The following is a 19,204-nucleotide window of genomic DNA, read 5'->3' on the forward strand; positions in this document are numbered from 1 at the left end:
TATTTTTCCAGAAATGTCTGCTTAGAATTATTCTTGCAAAAACCCTAAACCTTAAAACCTATGACAAAAAAATTTATATTGCTTATATGTTTTTTCTAATACCCTAAACACAAATTTATTTTAAAAAACTAAACCCTAATCCCTAATTTAATGAATTAACCCTAATACACTCTAATTTAGTATTTAGTATTTAAAGTTAATAGTTAATTTAATGAATTAATCTTTAAACCCTAAATCCTAATTCAATTATTTTTTTCTCAAAACCCTAAATTTAACATAGCGCAAGTATGTATATTTGCTGCAATCATATTATCTTTGAGAATTTTTTTCTTGTATGTATCAATTAACCCTAAATTTAATCAATTAACCCTAAACCCTAAATCAATCCATAATTTAATCAATTAACCCTAATACCCTAAACTCTATTTTAATATTTAGTATTTAAAATTAATAGTTAATTTATACCCCAATTCAATTAATTTTTTTTCCTAAAACCCTTAAACCTTAAAACTCAAAAAAACCTAAACCCTTACAAAACCCTAACCTTAAACTATAAAAACCCTAACCCTAAATCAATTAAATAATAAAACCCTAACCCTAAAAAAAGGCAAAACTCTTCCCTAGGGGAGCGCTTTGTCCACGTCAACAAAGCGCACCCTCAAGTACGCGCTTTTTGCTGATGTGGACAAAGCGCTTCCCCAGGGAAGCGTTTTGTTGACATGTACTCTGAAATCGCGCTTACGTGGACGCGTTTTCGTGGAAAACAGCCTAATCCGGTAAATAACGCAATAAACGGCCCATTTCCGTAATTATATTATTTAAAGGGCATTTTTGGGTAAAACACCCATTATTTTTAATATTAAATTTATTTAACATTTAAAAAGTATATACTACTTTTTATAAATAAAAATTAAGTATTACCTACTTTTGAAGACTATTTATCTTTACGATTATTTTGAGATTTTTTTTATATTATTCATATCTGTGTTTGGAATTTTTGTGATTACTCCTCTCAACAATGTTATTTTTAAAGTTCAAACGTAGATTCTCCCCTTACAAGTATAATTTATCTTATCATTGCACCTAACCATTTATTAATTATTTTCAAACTTTTTTTTATATATTTAATATATTCATTTTACAATTCATATTTAAGATTTATGCTTATCTCTCCCAACAATATCATCGCTAAAATTAGAAGCTATATCTTTTCTTTGAAAATACAAATTACCTAACAATTGCAATCATCCTCTTATTAATTATTTTCAAGTTTATTTTCGTACTTTGAATTAAAACTCGAAATTGAAGATAATACCCATTTTCTTGTATACTTCGGCTTAAAACATTCGGAAGCATTAATATATCCCCGCCCCCGCCCCCGCCCTCGCCAACCCCCCTTCGTCCGCTACTCAAAGCAGGACGATTTTCACCCACTCATTCCATCAATCATAACACCCCTTTCTCTCTCTCTCTCTTCCTTTCCTTTCTTTGCCGTTCTTTCCATTTCCTTCCCACCATATTTACTTCACTACTTTCTTCCTAATTTCTCTCTCCCGATTGGACTGGACTTGTCATATCATATTTTTTGTACACTTCTCAAATCCCTCTGTCTCCTATAATTGATTCATATAAAATACAAGCAATACCCAATAATTTTCTTGTTCTTTGTCGTCCTACCATCTTCCCTTTCTTGTTACTATTCTTCTCCTCTTCAACCTTGATCCATTTATGCTACTCTTTCTTTTTCTTTTCCTTCATTTGTTGTTGAGGAACATTATATAGTTAGGAGAAAAAAGGTATTGAGAAACCAAAAGAGAGGGGAAAAAATGTCAATGGGCTTGACATCTGAACGTGTTTGGTATGTTCACTGCAACTTCTGCAACACCATTTTAGCGGTACTGCACTGAATTCCATTACAATATATTTCTTTCTTTCTTCACCTCTCAACGTGTTTGTTATGTTCACTTTATTTATTTATTTTAAATGTCTTTCCTTTCTGTAAAAGTGAGTTGAATTTGCCATGACTGGCTTGTTTCTGTTTGTTGAAATAGTTTTCGTTATTTTCTCGAAGAACAAAGTGGGAGATTTTTCTTGATTTAACCTGGAAAATGCCCCAAAAAATCCACGTTACCTACATGATTCATGGTTGATGGATCGTGAGATTTTTCTTGATTTTAACTTGGAAAATGACTAAAAGCAACGATCTAGAATTCCCATCTAAAACAAGCACAAGTGTTGTATTCGGAGCGAAGTGAAAGCATTCTGGACGGCCCTTTCAAAGTTTGATCTCTCATGAGCAAGTAAATGAAAGCTTGGGCAAGTGAGTGATAAAACTTTCCCGAGATAGCTACAGGTAGGCTAGGCCTAGGGTTCTTCCAGGTCAATGTACAAGTCAAAAAATTGACGAGTTTCTTTCATTTTCTGCATTTCAACCTCATGGTTATGGTATTTCATGTCCGATTTACTAGAGTCATCTCTAAATGCAAGTTCATGTTTATGTTTTCTGGTCAAAGCTGGAAATTAAAATAATGGTTTTTCAAAGATCTTTTCCTCTTTAAGGCAGTGTTGCTTTTGTTTTCTAACCAAGCACTGGAACAACGCACTTTATTTATGATCGATATTCGATGATATCATCATCAACTTCTTTATTATATAATCGGTTGCATAGGTTGGGGTCGGTCTGACCTTTTAAGTACAAAAAGGGTTTTTTTCTTTCCTTACACAAAGAGGTTGTGGAGAGAGAGCTTGGCCAAGAGAGAAATCATGGGGTACCCCTAAACTATTTTTTTCTTCATTCATATATAAACATGCCTCTGTTAAGCAAAACCCTTTTGAAAACCAACAAAAAATACATTTAAAATACAATCTAGTCACGTTCTTTTCATCTTTCTCTTTCTCTCACGTCAATCAGGGCTTGTACATATGCGCGTGTGTGTGTTTTTCCTATCTTTTATAATCTTGGTTGCGGTGTCAGGCGCACCGAAAGGAAAGCAGATATTGGAAGAAGTCCTTTAAAGTTAATAGTTATAATTATTTGCCCATGTAATTTGGCATCTGATATAAAAGAGACCCACATTAAAATTTGAAAGGATTAGTTCATGAATGCTTTCGCTTCTGTTTCTCCTTGCGTCAAACTGATTTGGCAGGGCTTGGGATGTTCCAAGTTTCTATATTATGAAACTTCAGTGTTTTGGGGGTATTCTGGGTCTGTATATGGCAGATCTGAAGACTGTATGTGGGAATTTTGGAATCTAAATAGATATGAGGCTTGGATTTCTTGCTTAGGGTTTGGAATTGTTTTAAACAGCTTTGAATGACCAAAAGAGAAAGATAGGGTTGATGGCATGCTGTGCTGACAAAGCTTAAAAGTTTCAGACATGGTTGCATTTTGAGCAGGTGTCACGACATTAATAACCATTAACAATTCCGAAATGGTAACCTTTGCAGGTTAGTGTTCCATGCAACAGTGCGTTCAACATCGTGACTGTTAGATGTGGGCATTGTGCTAATCTGCTGTCTGTAAATATGGGAACTTCACTTCAAACAGTTCCCAGTCAAGATGCTCAGGTAATTTCAGCTTCTTTTTTGGTGCTCCCCCCCCCCCGGTTTTTCGGGACATTCTTATCACTTCCTCAAATATTAATTAAATAAAATAATAATTTAACAAAGAATGTTAGTAGTAAGACAAGGAATAATATATAATATTACACTTTCCCTTTGAGTGACCAAAGGTTCCAAAGCATATTATTTTATGGGTTCATAAGATAGGATATGAGTCAATCATTGTTTGTTTCAGATGATTTCAACCTCTTTCATCTGCTTTATTCTCCAACTTTTTAGTTTCTCCTATAGGGTTTTTTGAGGCTAAATCTTTAGCTTATGCCCCAAGTTTAGGTTCAATAGAATTTTACCTTTTTCTTTACTTAAATGTTATTAAAGGCTTTGTGGGACAAGTTCTTTGGATGATTTACTTGTTTGTTTTGTCTTGTAGAAACAGCAGATAACCATTGATGAAGATCATTCAAATAAGGAATGTGGATCCTCTTCCAAATGCAACAAGTTTTCTGCAGTTGATTCTACAGAGCAAGAAGCAACTAGAATGCCACCTATTCGCCGTTTGTTTCACTCTCTCAATCTTTTATATATAATGTGTATCATTCAAATGCATTGAGATAGGTGCCATTCAGTAAATTTTACATGCATAGCTGATACCAAAGTGTGTTAAATGCTGAACCAACTACCAATGCCTTTTTGATGATGGATAAACGTCTCCCCTCACAAAAGGCCGTAATATAGTAAATAACGAGGCTGAATCAATCACACAACATTATGATACAGGGCCACTTGAGGAGCTAGCTATCACCTATCACAAACACCTTAAGCAATTCATTTGATTTTTCCTCTCAACCATGGCCCCTCCCAAGATGGTGACCTTACACACAACTAGTTTAACTCATTAATTATTAACAATTCCCTAGACACCACCCCTATCCCATAACAAAGTTTACCCCCTATATCATCACGTACGCTAAATCATCATATTGCAGTTTTATTATCACAAAGAATTCAAAGCAACGCTATTTGCCTTTCTGGTTTGCTTGTATGTAGATAGGCCATTATTGAGTACGTCCCCAGGCTGGTATACCTACCTGTTTTGTGAAGATTTTGCTGGCCAAAGTAAAGTCGATTGCCTATCCCACCAGAAAATTTCGACCTTTTCGATTGTATATATTGTTTAAGACATTTATCGGAAAATATCCATGATCATACTTATATATGTTATTAATCAGAACCAGAATAAAAAAGCAATAATATAGAGATAGGAAGCTTTAATAAATGTTTTGTTTGATTAAGCTTTATGATTTGATGTTTAATTAACTATATGATAAAAAAAATGCAGCCCCTGAGAAGAGACAACGTGTTCCTTCTGCATATAACAGGTTCATTAAGTAAGTTATAACCCAAATTTCGTCGCTAATTACTTTCGTTATGGATCATAACCCTCTCTCTCACAGTTTCCTTTTCTGGGTTCTTACTATTTTATATAGGGAGGAAATCCAAAGGATCAAAGCTAGTAATCCAGACATCAGTCACAGGGAAGCTTTCAGCACAGCAGCAAAAAATGTAAGTTTTTAACGTTCTGCAAATACATACTCACTTGCGTTTTTGTATTCAATTAATAATACCTTTACAGGAAATTAATCCATTTAATTAATAGGGTATGCCATAATTCCTTACCATTTCAATTTAATTTTACATATGCAGAGACATTTACTTAGGTTGTTAGCATGGTAGCACAATATTAAGCCTCTCAACTACCTTCAATTCAGGGCTTAATTAAGCTTTTATTTCTTAAGCTACTCATGGTTACGAATACATGTATGTAGAATAGCCAAGGCAATGATATTTTTGATTACTTATGCCTTATCCTAAATCGTATATGTATAAGACTATAATCAACTAATAATGCATAACATCAGCTAAACAAAATCTATAACCAATAATGAGAAATATTAAAAAATCCTTAGTGGAATCGATGTCAATATTTTAAAAATAATGAATATTATTATAATAATATTTTTGTCTTTAAATATTTTTATATAAAATCTTTTAAAAAAAAACAAACTAAAAACCACAACTTAAAATAAAACAAACGTTGAGCTCAAAACAAAGATTAATGAAGAATTGCACATGAGTGCTACCACTCCAACTATGATTAAAATGTTAAATATATATTTCATAAATATATATTTAATATATATTTTTCTTGATAATTAATTACCTGCTCCCTTTGTCTTAAATTAAATAAAATCATCCGATTTTCTAATGTCAAAATTTATTTAAAAATTTTGAGAAATTAATGTGCAATATTAAAAAATTAAAAATGGATTGGTTTAATAAAAAATAAAATCAAAATGAAAATGCTTTGAGAGATAGAGAGAAGTAAAATACTGAGAACATGTGGGATGAGGTAGAAACTAGCATAGGAAATATGGCGAGAGAGTGGTTTTTTAACATATTAGGTTAGGCAATTCCTGGACCTATATATATCATTAATTGTCTAATATTCTTTTCTTTAGTGGCATAGGCAAATATTGATACGAAACCCAATTATGTAACCAACTACACTGAAGCATTTTTGGTAATATATGACCATATTTGTTTAGAACTATTAGCACGAGTGCTAGAAAAAGGCTGCCAAACTCCTGCATTAAAAAATTAAGTTAAATCAATAAATAAAGCATGTAATAGTTTTTTAACAATAAATATAAGAATATATCCATTAGAGAGGAGATGATATCTACATTCAAACTCATTTAGTATCCCTTTTGAGAAGAATGAAAATTAATTTAGTTAAAAGATCTCCATGAAAAAATAGCTAAGTTACCAAACCTATTAAGAGATAAAATGATATAAATAAATAAATAAAAATTCACAATTAGCTCATGACTGTAGACTAGTTGGTCCTCGGTTGTCAATCATAAATCATACCACTCAAAATGGGAAGAAAAAGCTTTTATTCAACAATAAAAAAATAAATGAATTCAAGCACGTTTAAATATGTATATGTTTTTTTTATATAATGCCTAAGACGACTCATAATCTTCTCAACTTATAAATAGGAAGATAATGACATATTTAAACCTACGTTTTTCTATATTGCTAACAATACACATGCCAATCAAACTAAAATTCAATTAACAGATAGAATAAAAATTATAAGAAAATGTTTAGGAGTTCTTTAAATATTTTTAATATATATAGATATGTACTTTTATATGTTGTAAAGAGGAGCCTCGAAGCCAATTATTTGATGAAAATATAGACTGAAATATTAGAAATTAAAATTCTAAACCCTAAAGCTTAACTTTACCTAAACCCTAAAGCCAATTATGTTGCAGTGGGCACATTTTCCTCACATTCACTTTGGGCTAAAGCTGGAGGGAAGCAAGCAAGCAAAACTTGACCAGGGATATGCAGATCAGGGTTCTCAAAAGTCTAATGGGTACTGCTGAAACACAATGGCATCCTTGTGAGTAGAAGACAGTTCCCATTATCATCATATCATATCATATATATAATAAATATATCATATGTTTAAACACTAAATGTGTGTTGGTTTTCACATTTTATCCCTTAGATGTAATTCCTTTCTGCTGTAGTGATTGCATTTATATATGTTTAATCCAGATGGTAATTTCGAGCGGAATTATATTAAATGTGTAATTTCTTTTTATTAACAATAATGGTGAGGTCTTAACCTCTTATCCCTTTGCTCTTTTCTCTCATTTCTCTCTTTCTACTCAGAGTGGACAGCCACTTTTTTCCACTGTATCTAGCTACAAATCTAGGACCACTTAAGCAATATATGACATTTCATTGATTTAGTGCTCTGCACAAAGGACAATGAGTTCCCCCCCCCCACCTCAAATATTTCAACTTCTGGTTCATTTTAAATGCACGTTCTTGGCTTCTGTTTCAACCTATCTCATCACCAATGCATGCAGGGTCGAATAGTTAGGAGTTTTGTATAGTTAAGTTAATTATATTGTAATTGCAGATACAGCAATGGCATGGATGGATGGATGACAGAATGATTAGTTTTATAGTATTTTACTATTTTATTGGGTTATTTAGAAAAATATACAGAACCTGTCATGTTCAGAGCTTATATCAAATCGTTAAGAAGCTTTTGATCAGATGAACAAAAATAATTGTAGTTTATAGTATTTGGTTCGGTTATTAAGTTATTTTTTCTTTTTTCTTTTCACCGAACTTGATGGCACAAAAATCATGTCATGCAGCAATATTTATAACAATGCAGATTCCGCCTTGGGAATTGAGATGCAGACAAACGACTTTCACAATGCTTTGGGGCTTGCCCAACAAACCCCTACAAATATTCTTCAAGGGACTAATCACTGCATGCTCTTCCTTGATTATTGTATCATTTACCTGCCTCAATCTCATTCCCTTTCCTAAAACACTTCCCCAGCCTTTACATGAAAACACTTTTTCTTTTTTACTTAATTTTTGTCTTCTTGGGGCATGCTTTTAGATTGGATAAAAAACTTTACTTTTCTAATATACTAGAAATATTAATTTTTTAAGATTTTAAATTTGAAAAATTACGTGACAGTTTTTTAATTTATTTATGGAGCTTTTAAGAAGACAATTCTCTTGATAACATTAGTATTAATGGGATATATTAAAAAAATTATCCCTAAGTGTTGAGTGCAGTAATAAGATTTATTATACTCTTAAAAGAAAAATAAAAGTTACATTTTTAAGACAACATTATTAAAAAAACGACCACAAATCCTGAATATACACCATAAAACGAATATAAAAATTAAAAAATATATAATTTTTTTAAATAACTAACAAAAATGACTTAAATACACTAACAAAATACTTTTAACAGCAGTGATTCAACCATGAATGAAGTGGTAAAGTACTTGTGTTCAGATTTTCAATCATCACCGGTCTTAGATTAGATCTTTGGAAACTCTATCTCTACCTCTTATTTAAAAAAAATATTTGGTGACTGCTGCCATGTTTGTCAATCTTGTCAACTGGGAATAGTTATTATCTGAGCATTAATTGAAAGAAATCCTGGATAATGATACCATCCAAATATCAATTTAAATTTTATGATGGAAAGGTAAGTCTTCAAAAGGAGCCCCCAAAAGTTAGCCCTTTTGCAGGGGTAACATAACCTATGGAAATGGAAAATTTTCACATATTTATTTCGAAGTCAAATTGAAGACCAAGGGAGCTAACCAAGAGAAATGGTAATAAAAACCCTAGATGTATTGTCAACAACGTTAATAGTGAGTGATACTGGCCATTATAGGATTGGTAAACATCAATCAATATCTCATTAGGTTAAAGGACATCAAACTTAATTAGTGCTTAACTCGGCCATTAATCATTTTTATTACCTTAATTAGTGCTTCTGTCAGGATGAGGTCATGAAATCCTAGCATCAACAAACAAAAGAACAAAGTGTATGAAGCACGGCCATTATCCATTGTCGATTCCTTTGAAGAAAAATGTAGTTAAAAATAAATAATTAATTAAAAATAGAAGAAGACAAAAGCAAGAAAGATTGAAAAATGGGGGTCCCTTTTGCATGGTGCAATCCCCACTAGAGCACACAGTAGTATACTCACTTGATGCCCCTCCTCCAAATGACCAAATCGAGCCCATCATAAAAGTGGGGCTACCAATTCACCACCACATGGGCATGGTATTGTCATGTATATTTTATTTATAGACAAGCCCCACTACTCCAGACTAAAATTGTACTCAAATACCAAGTTAGAAGGAAGTTAATGGTAATGGTTAATGGTAATGGTAAATGGGGGTGTAGATGAGGACGGGGTTTGTCTGTTGGAAAAGAAGTTAATAGTACAGAATCTGTAATGTCAAATCATGAAGTTGGTATTTTGGATTTATATAAATGGTGGGGTTTTTGTTATTTATCTAAATTTTGATACTAAACTGGGGTGTCATGTCAGATGTAAGGAGGGCCAAGTTAAAGCTATATGTGTTTATATATTTCTCTGGGGATTGAATTAGAAACAGGAAAAGAAAAGAAAGAGCAGAACTGCTAACTTTTGTGCGAAGCATGCAGTAGGGGAGAGAGACATAAAAAAGTTGAATGAATCAATGTCAGAATTTCAGTCAGCCAGTCATCAGTGACATAACCTTTTCTTTCTCGTCGCCAACATCAATGCTCTGAGAAGATAATTTCAGATTTCCCACTTGATGCCTTTGTCTCTGCAATTTTTATATGATAAACCCTAAGTATGCATGCCCCCCACCCCCAGTCCCACTCCTTATATATAAATATAATAATTCCAAGGGAAGAGAGTCGACGTCCCGGCGTGCTCTTTCTCTGGTGCTTCCATACCATAATTTAGCACCGTTTTAGAAAATAAAAAATTAATTTCAAAAATTGAGTTTGTGCTGAGTTAATTTATGAGATAAATTTAATCATTAAATACATAATATCTATATTTAATACCCATGTAAGATTTATCCATAATATACATAAAAGAATAAGTTTGAATTTTTTTTGAAACTTACGAGAATATCATATTATTAAATTAAATTTAAAAATAATTATATACTTGGATAGAATTCAAAGCATAACATATAAAAAATTATTATAATTATGATTATTAGTTAAAAAATTTTAAGTAAAAAAGTTGTGTTAATTTTTTTAAATTACGCTTATTGATATAAAATAGAATTATTACTTGAATAGAACTCTAACTATTTTAATTATCACTTAATTAATAATAGAAATCTCATCATACATGTATGCTTCTGGAAACCATGTATGGAGTGAAATAAATTTATAATAACTATAAAATATGTACAATATAAAATAAAAAACAAATCAAATTGTAAGTAAAATGTAATTTAAACACATAAATACATCATATTAATAATACTAAATACACTACAATTGTTTATTATGGTGATGTCATCAATTTTGAGTTAGTGTTGAGTTGACTTGTGACACCAACTCAACCAACAACATTATCAATATATATACAATTGATGATGGTAATAAAATATGCTAATAATAACAACACATATGCAATATGCAATCCAATTGTTTATCATTGTATTGTCATTTTAGTATAACATATCAAAAAGTTATCAAGTTAGTGAAAAGAAAATTCAATATTAAAAATCTATATTTTAAAAATTAAATATCAAGTTGTCTTATGACACCAATGTAATCATTGACATTATCTATACTAGAAATTCTATCACACACGTATGTGTGTGGAAACTATGCATTTAGAACGCTGCTAATTTAAAATAACATATAATAAATAATGAAACAAATGATTTGAAATTAATTAATCATAATAACATATGAAATATATACGATATTAAAATAAAATAAAGTTAGACTAAATTGTGAGTAAAATGAATTTTAAACACATAAATACATCATATTAACAATATTAAATACACTACAATTGTTTATCATGATTAACAATATGAGACACCAATTCAATTAAAAACATTTTTAATACTAAAAATATTATCATACGCATATACTTGCGAAAATCACATATTTAAAATAAAAAGGTGTTTAGAAATAACATACAATAAATATTAAAAAGAATACTAAATGAAAATAATTATTTATCATTATTTTGTCATCAATCCTGAGTTCATGTAGAGTTAATTTGTGACAATAACTCAATTAACAACATTATTAATAAGAAATCTTATAACACGTATGGGTGTGAAAATCACGTATTTAGGACACAGAAGTGTGTTTATAAAAATGCATATAACAAATACATTTATTTATGTTTCATATAAAAATAAAAATTGTTATAATTCAAATAGTAAATGAAAATGTTTTACATGCATGGTGTCCTTGGTTCAAAACCCATTATGGACAAATGATTATTGATTTATAAAATATATATATGAAAAGATAAACACCCAAGTAACCATATAACTTATTTTGTAAATAAAATGATTTTTTAGTAATTTCCTAACTGAGTTGGGACCTGGTTGATGGGTGAAACCAACTTGATAAAATGCTTAATAAATTATAAGTATAGATATAATTAATAGAGATAATAAAGTGTGCATAATAAAATTAAAATATATATATAAATTAAAATAAAACCTCAATTGAGTGGTAAATTTAAAGTACGAAATGTCATTTTTGTAATTTTCCTAATCAAGTTGCTGCCTAGTTAACTCATGACACCAACTCAGTCAGAATTTTATTAAGAGTACAAATTAGAGTTATATACCAATTGAAGTTTAAGTTTAGCTTTTATAAATAACATACGATAATTAAGCATATTCAATCAAAAAGCATCTATGAAAAATTACCAGTACAAAATGGAGATATTTAGCATTAATAAGTTAGAATTTCAAAAAAAAAATGAAAAATTAAAGTCATGAACCTCCCCAACCCGGCCTAAACGTTAGATCTGAATTAGGAAGATCACATCAGCCACCGAGATAGCTTAACAGGGTTATCGAAGTTTTGAAAACAACCATCATAAAACATTTGTTTGGTTTAGTAAAAATTTAGTTACAAACAGTTTTATTCTTCCTCAAAATCTTAATTCTAATTTAGTAGTGGAAAAGTGATCTGGTTGTGTTTAATAAAAATCGGGGTTCATGCATACTAATTAATAATTATAACATAATTTCCTAATAATTTAATCTGAATGTCATGCGAAATAAAGCAAACCCCAAATCCTAAGTCTCATGCCATAGTTTGAAATAGAATAATACAAACTTTAATAATAGAGTAAATCAAATAATAAGCCTTAATAAATTGAAAAATAAAAACTGAACCGAGATCCTCTAGGTGCCACGTTCGTGTCCTAACCTGGTGGATTATCTGCAAGGACGAAAATTTAAAGGAGAGTGAGCTATGATGCTCAGTGTGAGTTCATTCACAAGAAAATCAGTGTAAACAGTTGGTAAGACACATTAAATAATATTGCATAGCATAACCACAATCAGATAACAATTTAGAGTATCAGTTTTCAAGGCAACCATTATTAATATATCAGAACTCACAATAGTAGTTTTTAGAATAACCAATTTTCAAAATTTTCACAATATACATAGATATACAAACATATAGATATATCATAACAAAGTTTCCAAATTTTTATGCACATGATTTTAAAGATGCCATACAGTTTCGTTTTTTAATAGAATAGATCCTACCCTACCGTTACACACCACAATGGGAGTTCCCCTAAACTCCCTTCTTCAACACACCGGGATGTGGATAAACCACTACTAGTTCACAAATAATAACTGTCATTTGGCTGTGGACATACAGCAAGTCCTCGCAGATGGAATTTATCTTTGGATGTGGGTTCATAGCAAAAATTCCTCCAGATGATGTATGTAACGCCCCAAAACCAGACCCAATTTACTGGGTTCAAATTTCGAGTGTTACTACATACAACTTAACCAATAATAAAAATAATTTATAATTTATTATTTTTTTAAACATGTTATTGGGCATTCTAATTGAAAACTTATTATGTGGAAACAAGGGAATTATTTAAAATATATTTAGTTACATCAATCTGATACAATTCTTTACAAGTTAAAAGTTTATTTTATATAGATTCGAAGGTCGTATTTCTAATGTAATAGTCTGTTTTCGCTAAATTGGAACAGTGGTTTTGGGACCATAAATTTGAGGTCAAAAAATTATTTTAATATTATTTTTGGTGTTTAAAGCATGTTATTAGATATGTGTGAAAGTTTCGTGAAATAATTTTATCATTTGGATGCTTATTTTGACAAAAAGACTAAATTGCGTAAAATGCAAAAGTGGCATGCTATAAGTTAAAATGTTTATTTGCTATGGTTTGTTATTTATGAGGTCCTTATGATGTTATTAACCCATTGATAATGTTAATGGACATTAATAGGCATTATATCATGAATTTTGGTGGTTTTAATTAGGGTTAAATATGTAATTTGTTAATTAAGTTAATAAAATTAAAACAAAACAAATGATGTTCATTTTGTCCATCTTCTTGATCGAAAATAGAGAAAGGAATAGGGTTTTGAAGGCTTAAACCATTCGGCACTTGCATAGATTGATTGAAGTATGAAATTTGTTCAGTTTTTGATGATTTTTATGTTTTTAAAATCATTGCTTCGAGTACTAGCTAGCGCATGCCCTAATTTGTGAAATTGTTGATGATTTTGTAATGTGCCATTGATGAATGCTAGAGTTCTTGAATGTTTGATGATGAATTATGAAAGCTTGATGATAGTTCTACATGTTTTACAAAGTGATTTTTGATGAAAATGTCTAAATAGGATTAAGTTGTAAAATTTGCAAATTGAGTGGTCAAAATGTGAAATAAATGAAAGTTATAGGCTTCTATGGACCCTAGTATAAATCGTCTAAGCATGGGTTTTATTAAATTTGGTGTAATTTTTGTTTTTGTGAAATAGGGACTAAATTGAATAAATGTGAAACTTTAGGGGCTAAAGTGTAAAAATGCCCATATAGGTATTTTTGGATGAAATTGAATGAAGGTGATTAAATGAGCTATTTTTGAATTGATATAGATCAAGATAGAAATAAGTCGGACTTAGATCGGGGGAAATTGAAAGTTGTCGAACAGTCGACCCGATACGTCAACCCTTAATATGAGGTAAGTTCATATGCAAATACATGCTTTTAAATTGAATTAGATATGTATTATTTGTCATTTAATTGCAATGAGTATGAACGAGCAACTACGAGTAAGAAACGATAGAGTTACGACGTCCGGATGCCCCATACAACCCTTAGGAAGGCTTAGGATGCAAATGTCATGACATTAGGTTTATCGAGATGAAATTACATGTAAGACCATGTCTGGGACATTGAAATTTTATCCTGATTATGTGTAAGACCATGTCTAAGACATTGGCATCATTATATGATTTCGTGTAAGACCACATCTGGGACGTTGGCATCGACATACGATAACATGTAAGACTATATCTGGGATATGGTATTGTATGAGCTTTATGAGATATCCGAGTGTCCTTAGTGATTCAGAAGGGCTCAACAGGAAAAGTAAGGTCAAGATTGAATATGAGAATGAGTAAGTGATTCAGGTACATACGAAACTTATATGAGATTTGAAAAGATGAAGTATTTGATGAATTTACATGTGAATTGGAATGGATGTACTTTGAGAAAGGTTTGTGTATCTAAATGTGTTTAGTTATAATTTTCTTAGTTGATGAGAATGATGTTGGTTATGGTATAGATTTATTTGTATATGGCTTACTAAGGTTTTAAAGCTTAATTTGTGTGTGTATTCTCTGTTTTATAGATTATCAAAGCTTGTTCAAACTCGGTGATTGTCAGGAAGCATCATCACACTATCTAACATCTAGTTGGTACTTTTGAAGCTTTGTAAATATGATATATGGCATGTATAGGCTAGTGAGATGTTGATAAGTTTTGAACCATGACTTTAGCCATGAGATTTGGCTTGCAAATGATGTACATGTTGGTGTGTATTTGGCTATTAATTTGGTTTGAGTTATGAAATGATAAGTATATGTGATCTATATATGTTGTCTTGTGTTTTGGTATGTGCTATGGTTGTTGATATGGTTTAATGGTTGTATGTGAGATGGTATATTTGGTGTTTAAAATGGCATGTTTTGGTTGCTTATTGTATATGAAAATGTTGTCAAATGAATGCTTTTATGCACTTAATAGATAGGTGGGAAATGTGGCTTAAACCAAGCCTATTTTCACTCTACACGGTTGAGCACATGGGCGTGTGGCTCGGCCGTGTGACTGCTGTAACCTTGTAAAAATAAGTCAGAGAGTTACACGACATAGACACACGAACGTGTCTATTAACCGTACATAGCACACGGGCTACCACATGGGCGTGTGGTCGGCCGTGTGACCCAAGTCAGTATACCCTTCAGATTTCCTATGGCCATGGCACACAGGCATGTATTCGGCCATGTGGTGTTAGTTAGTATGTATGCCCTATTTTTACACGGTCTATGACACGGGTGTATCTGGTAGCCGTGTGAGGCACACGGCCTGTTCACACGGGTGTCTGACCCTTAAATTTTTGAAATTTTTGTATAATTCCTTAAGTTTCCGAATGTTATCAGTTTAGTCCTGAGCCTCTTTCAAGCATGTTGTATGGCCTCATAAAGCCTTATAAGGGACATTTATGATTGTATTAGAATGGTTTTGATTATGCGTTCTTAAATATTTGTGAATGATGTATATTTTATCGATAATGCCTTGTAACCCTAATCCGATGACGGATACAGGTTAAGGGTGTTACACCTAACTACGCCATGCATCCATTGTATGCATAATAGCCCACTCCACCACCACCTTTGTGTACTCATGGTGTTTTACCTTCAGGCGAAGTCTCAACACAAATATTTGAAAAACAATAACAAATCATGTAATTACATGAATACTTAGTGAGCTTAACACAACAATACATTGATGGATACTTGCAATCTTATGTGAACTATTGTGTCAACCATTATTTTGCATCATTTATTTCGGTGGATACCACCACAGTTTACCATTCTCTTATACACCAGTTATCATGCTCTTATCATACTCAATCTTCCTTAACTGAGGAACCTTCTAAATGTATCATAAACCTCTTATTCCAATAATAATTTCTTAATGAAACATACCCTTAGAAACCAATTCTAATATTCCTTACCTTAACCCATACTGATAAACGTCAAATTATACATAGTTTTACCCCAAATACTTAGCATATTTATGGATGTTTACTACTAGATTTGTGGATTTTAGTGCTCTTAGTCCGGTTATTTCATGTTTTGTACTCAGGAGAGCACCAAGAGTCAAAAGGAGCCAAAAACGAGCTAAAAAGGGACAAAACAGACTAAATCGAGAAGATCACATAGCCTAAACCTTGCCGCACGAGCATTTCACAAGCCCGTGGCCTTCGGGGGTGTCGACTAAGGTTTACATGATTCACACGGCCTGGCCATTGAGCCCACATGGCCGTGGCAATTTAACGGATTGAACATGGCCTGGCAATCACATCACACGGCCGTGGCACACGGGCGTGTCCCTTTTTCAAAGAGTTGTATTTTACACAGAAAAGGGTACTTAGGGAGGAAGAAAGCCAATCCAAAGCCTATATAAACACCCTAAGTATGACCCAGAGGGGAGGCCTCTTCCAGAACTTTTTTGAAATATAGAACCACACGCTAGGAATTACTTGAAGGAAGCTAGAAGATCCATCCTAAAAGCCGGAGCTACTCCAAGACTAAAGATCTCTCTCAAAATTCCTTCAAGGGTTTTAGAGTTTTCTTCATGTTTTGTTATTTTTATACTTTTGAGATGTACTCTTATTTTATTATGAACTAAACCGCTTAGATACCTAAGGGGGATAAAACCTATGATGGATCTTGTTATTATTATCTGAACTGTATGATAAATACTTGATTTGTTCTTAATTATGTGTTCTTAATGCTTGAGTTAATATTCCGGGTATTAATTCATGATTTGATGTGCTTATGCAGAGGAGGAATAGACCCTGCCTAAGAGTAGATTTGGAATAATTAAGAGGATTTGATCGAATGCCTAGAAATAGGGTTACGAGATTTTGCCAGATTAGGGTGAAACCTAATATGGGAGTCCATAGAGTGATTTACTGCTTCCCTAGGGGTTTTAATTAAGAAAGAAATTTCGATTAATTCAACTGAGGGTTAGACGTTATTAGTCTTGAAAGGGATAATAACATAGGTTAGGGAGTCTCACGGATCAAGTCAAGTGAATAAATCCTCCGGTTCAGAGTCAGATAACAAATGAAATCTAGGTGGATTCCTCCTTGGGTGTCGTCTTTATCAATTGCTTCTCTTCAAGTCTTTTTCCAAATTTTCTCTTCGCTTTAATTAACTTAGTTAATTAGTTTAGATAATTAGTTTAATAAACAAATCCTTTTATTCCTAGGCTAGATAATAAAAAAGATAGTTATTACTGGTACTTTTGGTACCTTTGGGTACGATATCCCGGTCTTGCCGTTACTATACTATTGTTCGATAGGTGTGCTTGCCTTTTCGTCATGATAATAGTTAGTCTAGGTTTGATCTTCATTATAAATATTTATTACTTGTTACGAATCACGCGATCAAGTATTTGGCGCCGTCGCCGGGGAACTGAAATATTAGGAACACTAAATTTTTATTACTTTAGCCATTTATTTTTCTTCCAATTTTATTTTATTTTATTATTTATTAATTTACTTTTTTCTATCTCTTGGCAGGTTTTTATAGTTTATGACTAGAAGAAACCTATCAGGACCATTATTTTTTGACGAAGAAATCGATTGCACAGTTCGTAGAAATCAAAGAGAAATAAGGCGTAGTTTACGATACACGGAGAACGAGCGAGAAGATGATACTCAAACTCCAACCGTAGAGATGGCCGAAAACCCAGGCGATCAGCTGCCTCCTGTAATTGCAACTAATCAAAATCCTGCTCCACGTACTATGTATGACTATGCTAAACCTTCTTTTACAGGAACTGAGTCTAGTATAGTTAGACCTGCTATTGCTGCGAATAATTTCGAACTAAAACCTAACACAATTCAGATGATACAGCAGTTTGTTCAGTTTGATGGTTTGCAGGATGAGGATCCCAACACGTACTTGGTGAATTTTCTTGAATTTTGCGTTACATTCAAAATCAATGGCGTTTCTGATGATGCCATTCGTCTTCGGTTATTTTCCTTTTCACTGAGAAACAAAGCCAAGCAGTGGTTGAACTCGTTACCACGAGGGTCTATCACTACTTGGGAACAAATGACCGAGAACTTTTTACTAAAATATTTTTCGCCAGCTAAAACGGCTAAATTACGTAATGATATCTCTTCTTTTGTACAGATGGATTTAGAAACACTTTACGATGCATGGGAGAGATACAAGGACTTACTGAGAAGGTGCCTTCACCATGGGTTACCATTTTGGCTCAAGTTCAAACGCTCTACAATGGTGTGAATCCCTCAACAAGACAAATGATTGACGCATTTGCTGGTGGAACCATCAACAATAAAACACCAGAAAATGCCTATGAATTCATAGAGGAGATGTCACTAAACAACTATCAATGGCAAGTTATGAGGAAAAAGCCAACAAAAAAAGCTGGCATCTATAACATCTATTCAGTCACCATGCTCTCTAATCAGGTAGAACTTCTCAATAAAAAGATTGATAGTTTTCTTGGTTCTACGCAGGTACATCCATTAATGAGGTGTGACTCAAGCGGAGGAGGTGTGCATACAGAATACCAATCCTTCAATCCTACAACTGAAGAAGAACAAGTCAACTATATGGTAACAATAACTTTAGATCTCAAAATAACCCATGCAGTAATACCTATAATGAAGGTTGGAAGAACCACCCAAATTTCTTTCGGTGTGGTCAAGGGAATCAAAAGCCACAAAATCCTCAAGGTTTTCAATAGCCACTTTATCAACAATAGAAGAAACCAAACCTTGAAGAGATGCTTTCCAAATTTATCTCGGTGTCAGAAACCTGTTTCCAAAATATTGAGAAAGCACTTAAGAATCAACAAGCATAGATCCAAGGACTCGAAACTCAGATAGGCCAGCTGTCCAAACTAATCTCTGAATGA

The 19,204-nt window shown here is 32.3% G+C and overlaps 1 protein-coding gene and 1 non-coding gene across 7 annotated transcripts; one reads left to right on the forward strand and one right to left on the reverse strand.

Moving 5' to 3' along the window:
• Positions 1 to 1,348: 1,348 nt before the first annotated feature.
• Positions 1,349 to 7,272, forward strand: LOC107953140 (putative axial regulator YABBY 2). 6 transcript variants are annotated; one of them, XM_041117760.1, is made up of 7 exons: positions 1,392 to 1,895; positions 3,448 to 3,567; positions 3,992 to 4,115; positions 4,609 to 4,677; positions 4,901 to 4,949; positions 5,049 to 5,124; positions 6,903 to 7,272. In XM_041117760.1, exons 1-7 carry the CDS (start codon positions 1,827 to 1,829, stop codon positions 7,014 to 7,016), a joined length of 621 nt encoding a protein of 206 aa, XP_040973694.1. In that variant the 5' UTR covers positions 1,392 to 1,826; the 3' UTR covers positions 7,017 to 7,272. The 6 variants fall into 6 exon arrangements, with proteins under 6 accessions (XP_016743863.1, XP_040973694.1, XP_040973695.1 ...); XM_041117761.1 differs by having other exon boundaries at positions 3,998 to 4,115; XM_041117762.1 differs by having other exon boundaries at positions 4,001 to 4,115.
• Positions 7,273 to 18,420: 11,148 nt separating this feature from the next.
• LOC121204233 (small nucleolar RNA R71) lies at positions 18,421 to 18,527 on the reverse strand. The gene has a single exon (XR_005899162.1). It is a non-coding gene; the product is annotated as a small nucleolar RNA R71 (small nucleolar RNA).
• Positions 18,528 to 19,204: the final 677 nt, after the last annotated feature.

Source organism: Gossypium hirsutum, chromosome A07 (assembly GCF_007990345.1).
Source record: "Gossypium hirsutum isolate 1008001.06 chromosome A07, Gossypium_hirsutum_v2.1, whole genome shotgun sequence".
Taxonomy (NCBI): Eukaryota; Viridiplantae; Streptophyta; class Magnoliopsida; order Malvales; family Malvaceae; genus Gossypium; species Gossypium hirsutum.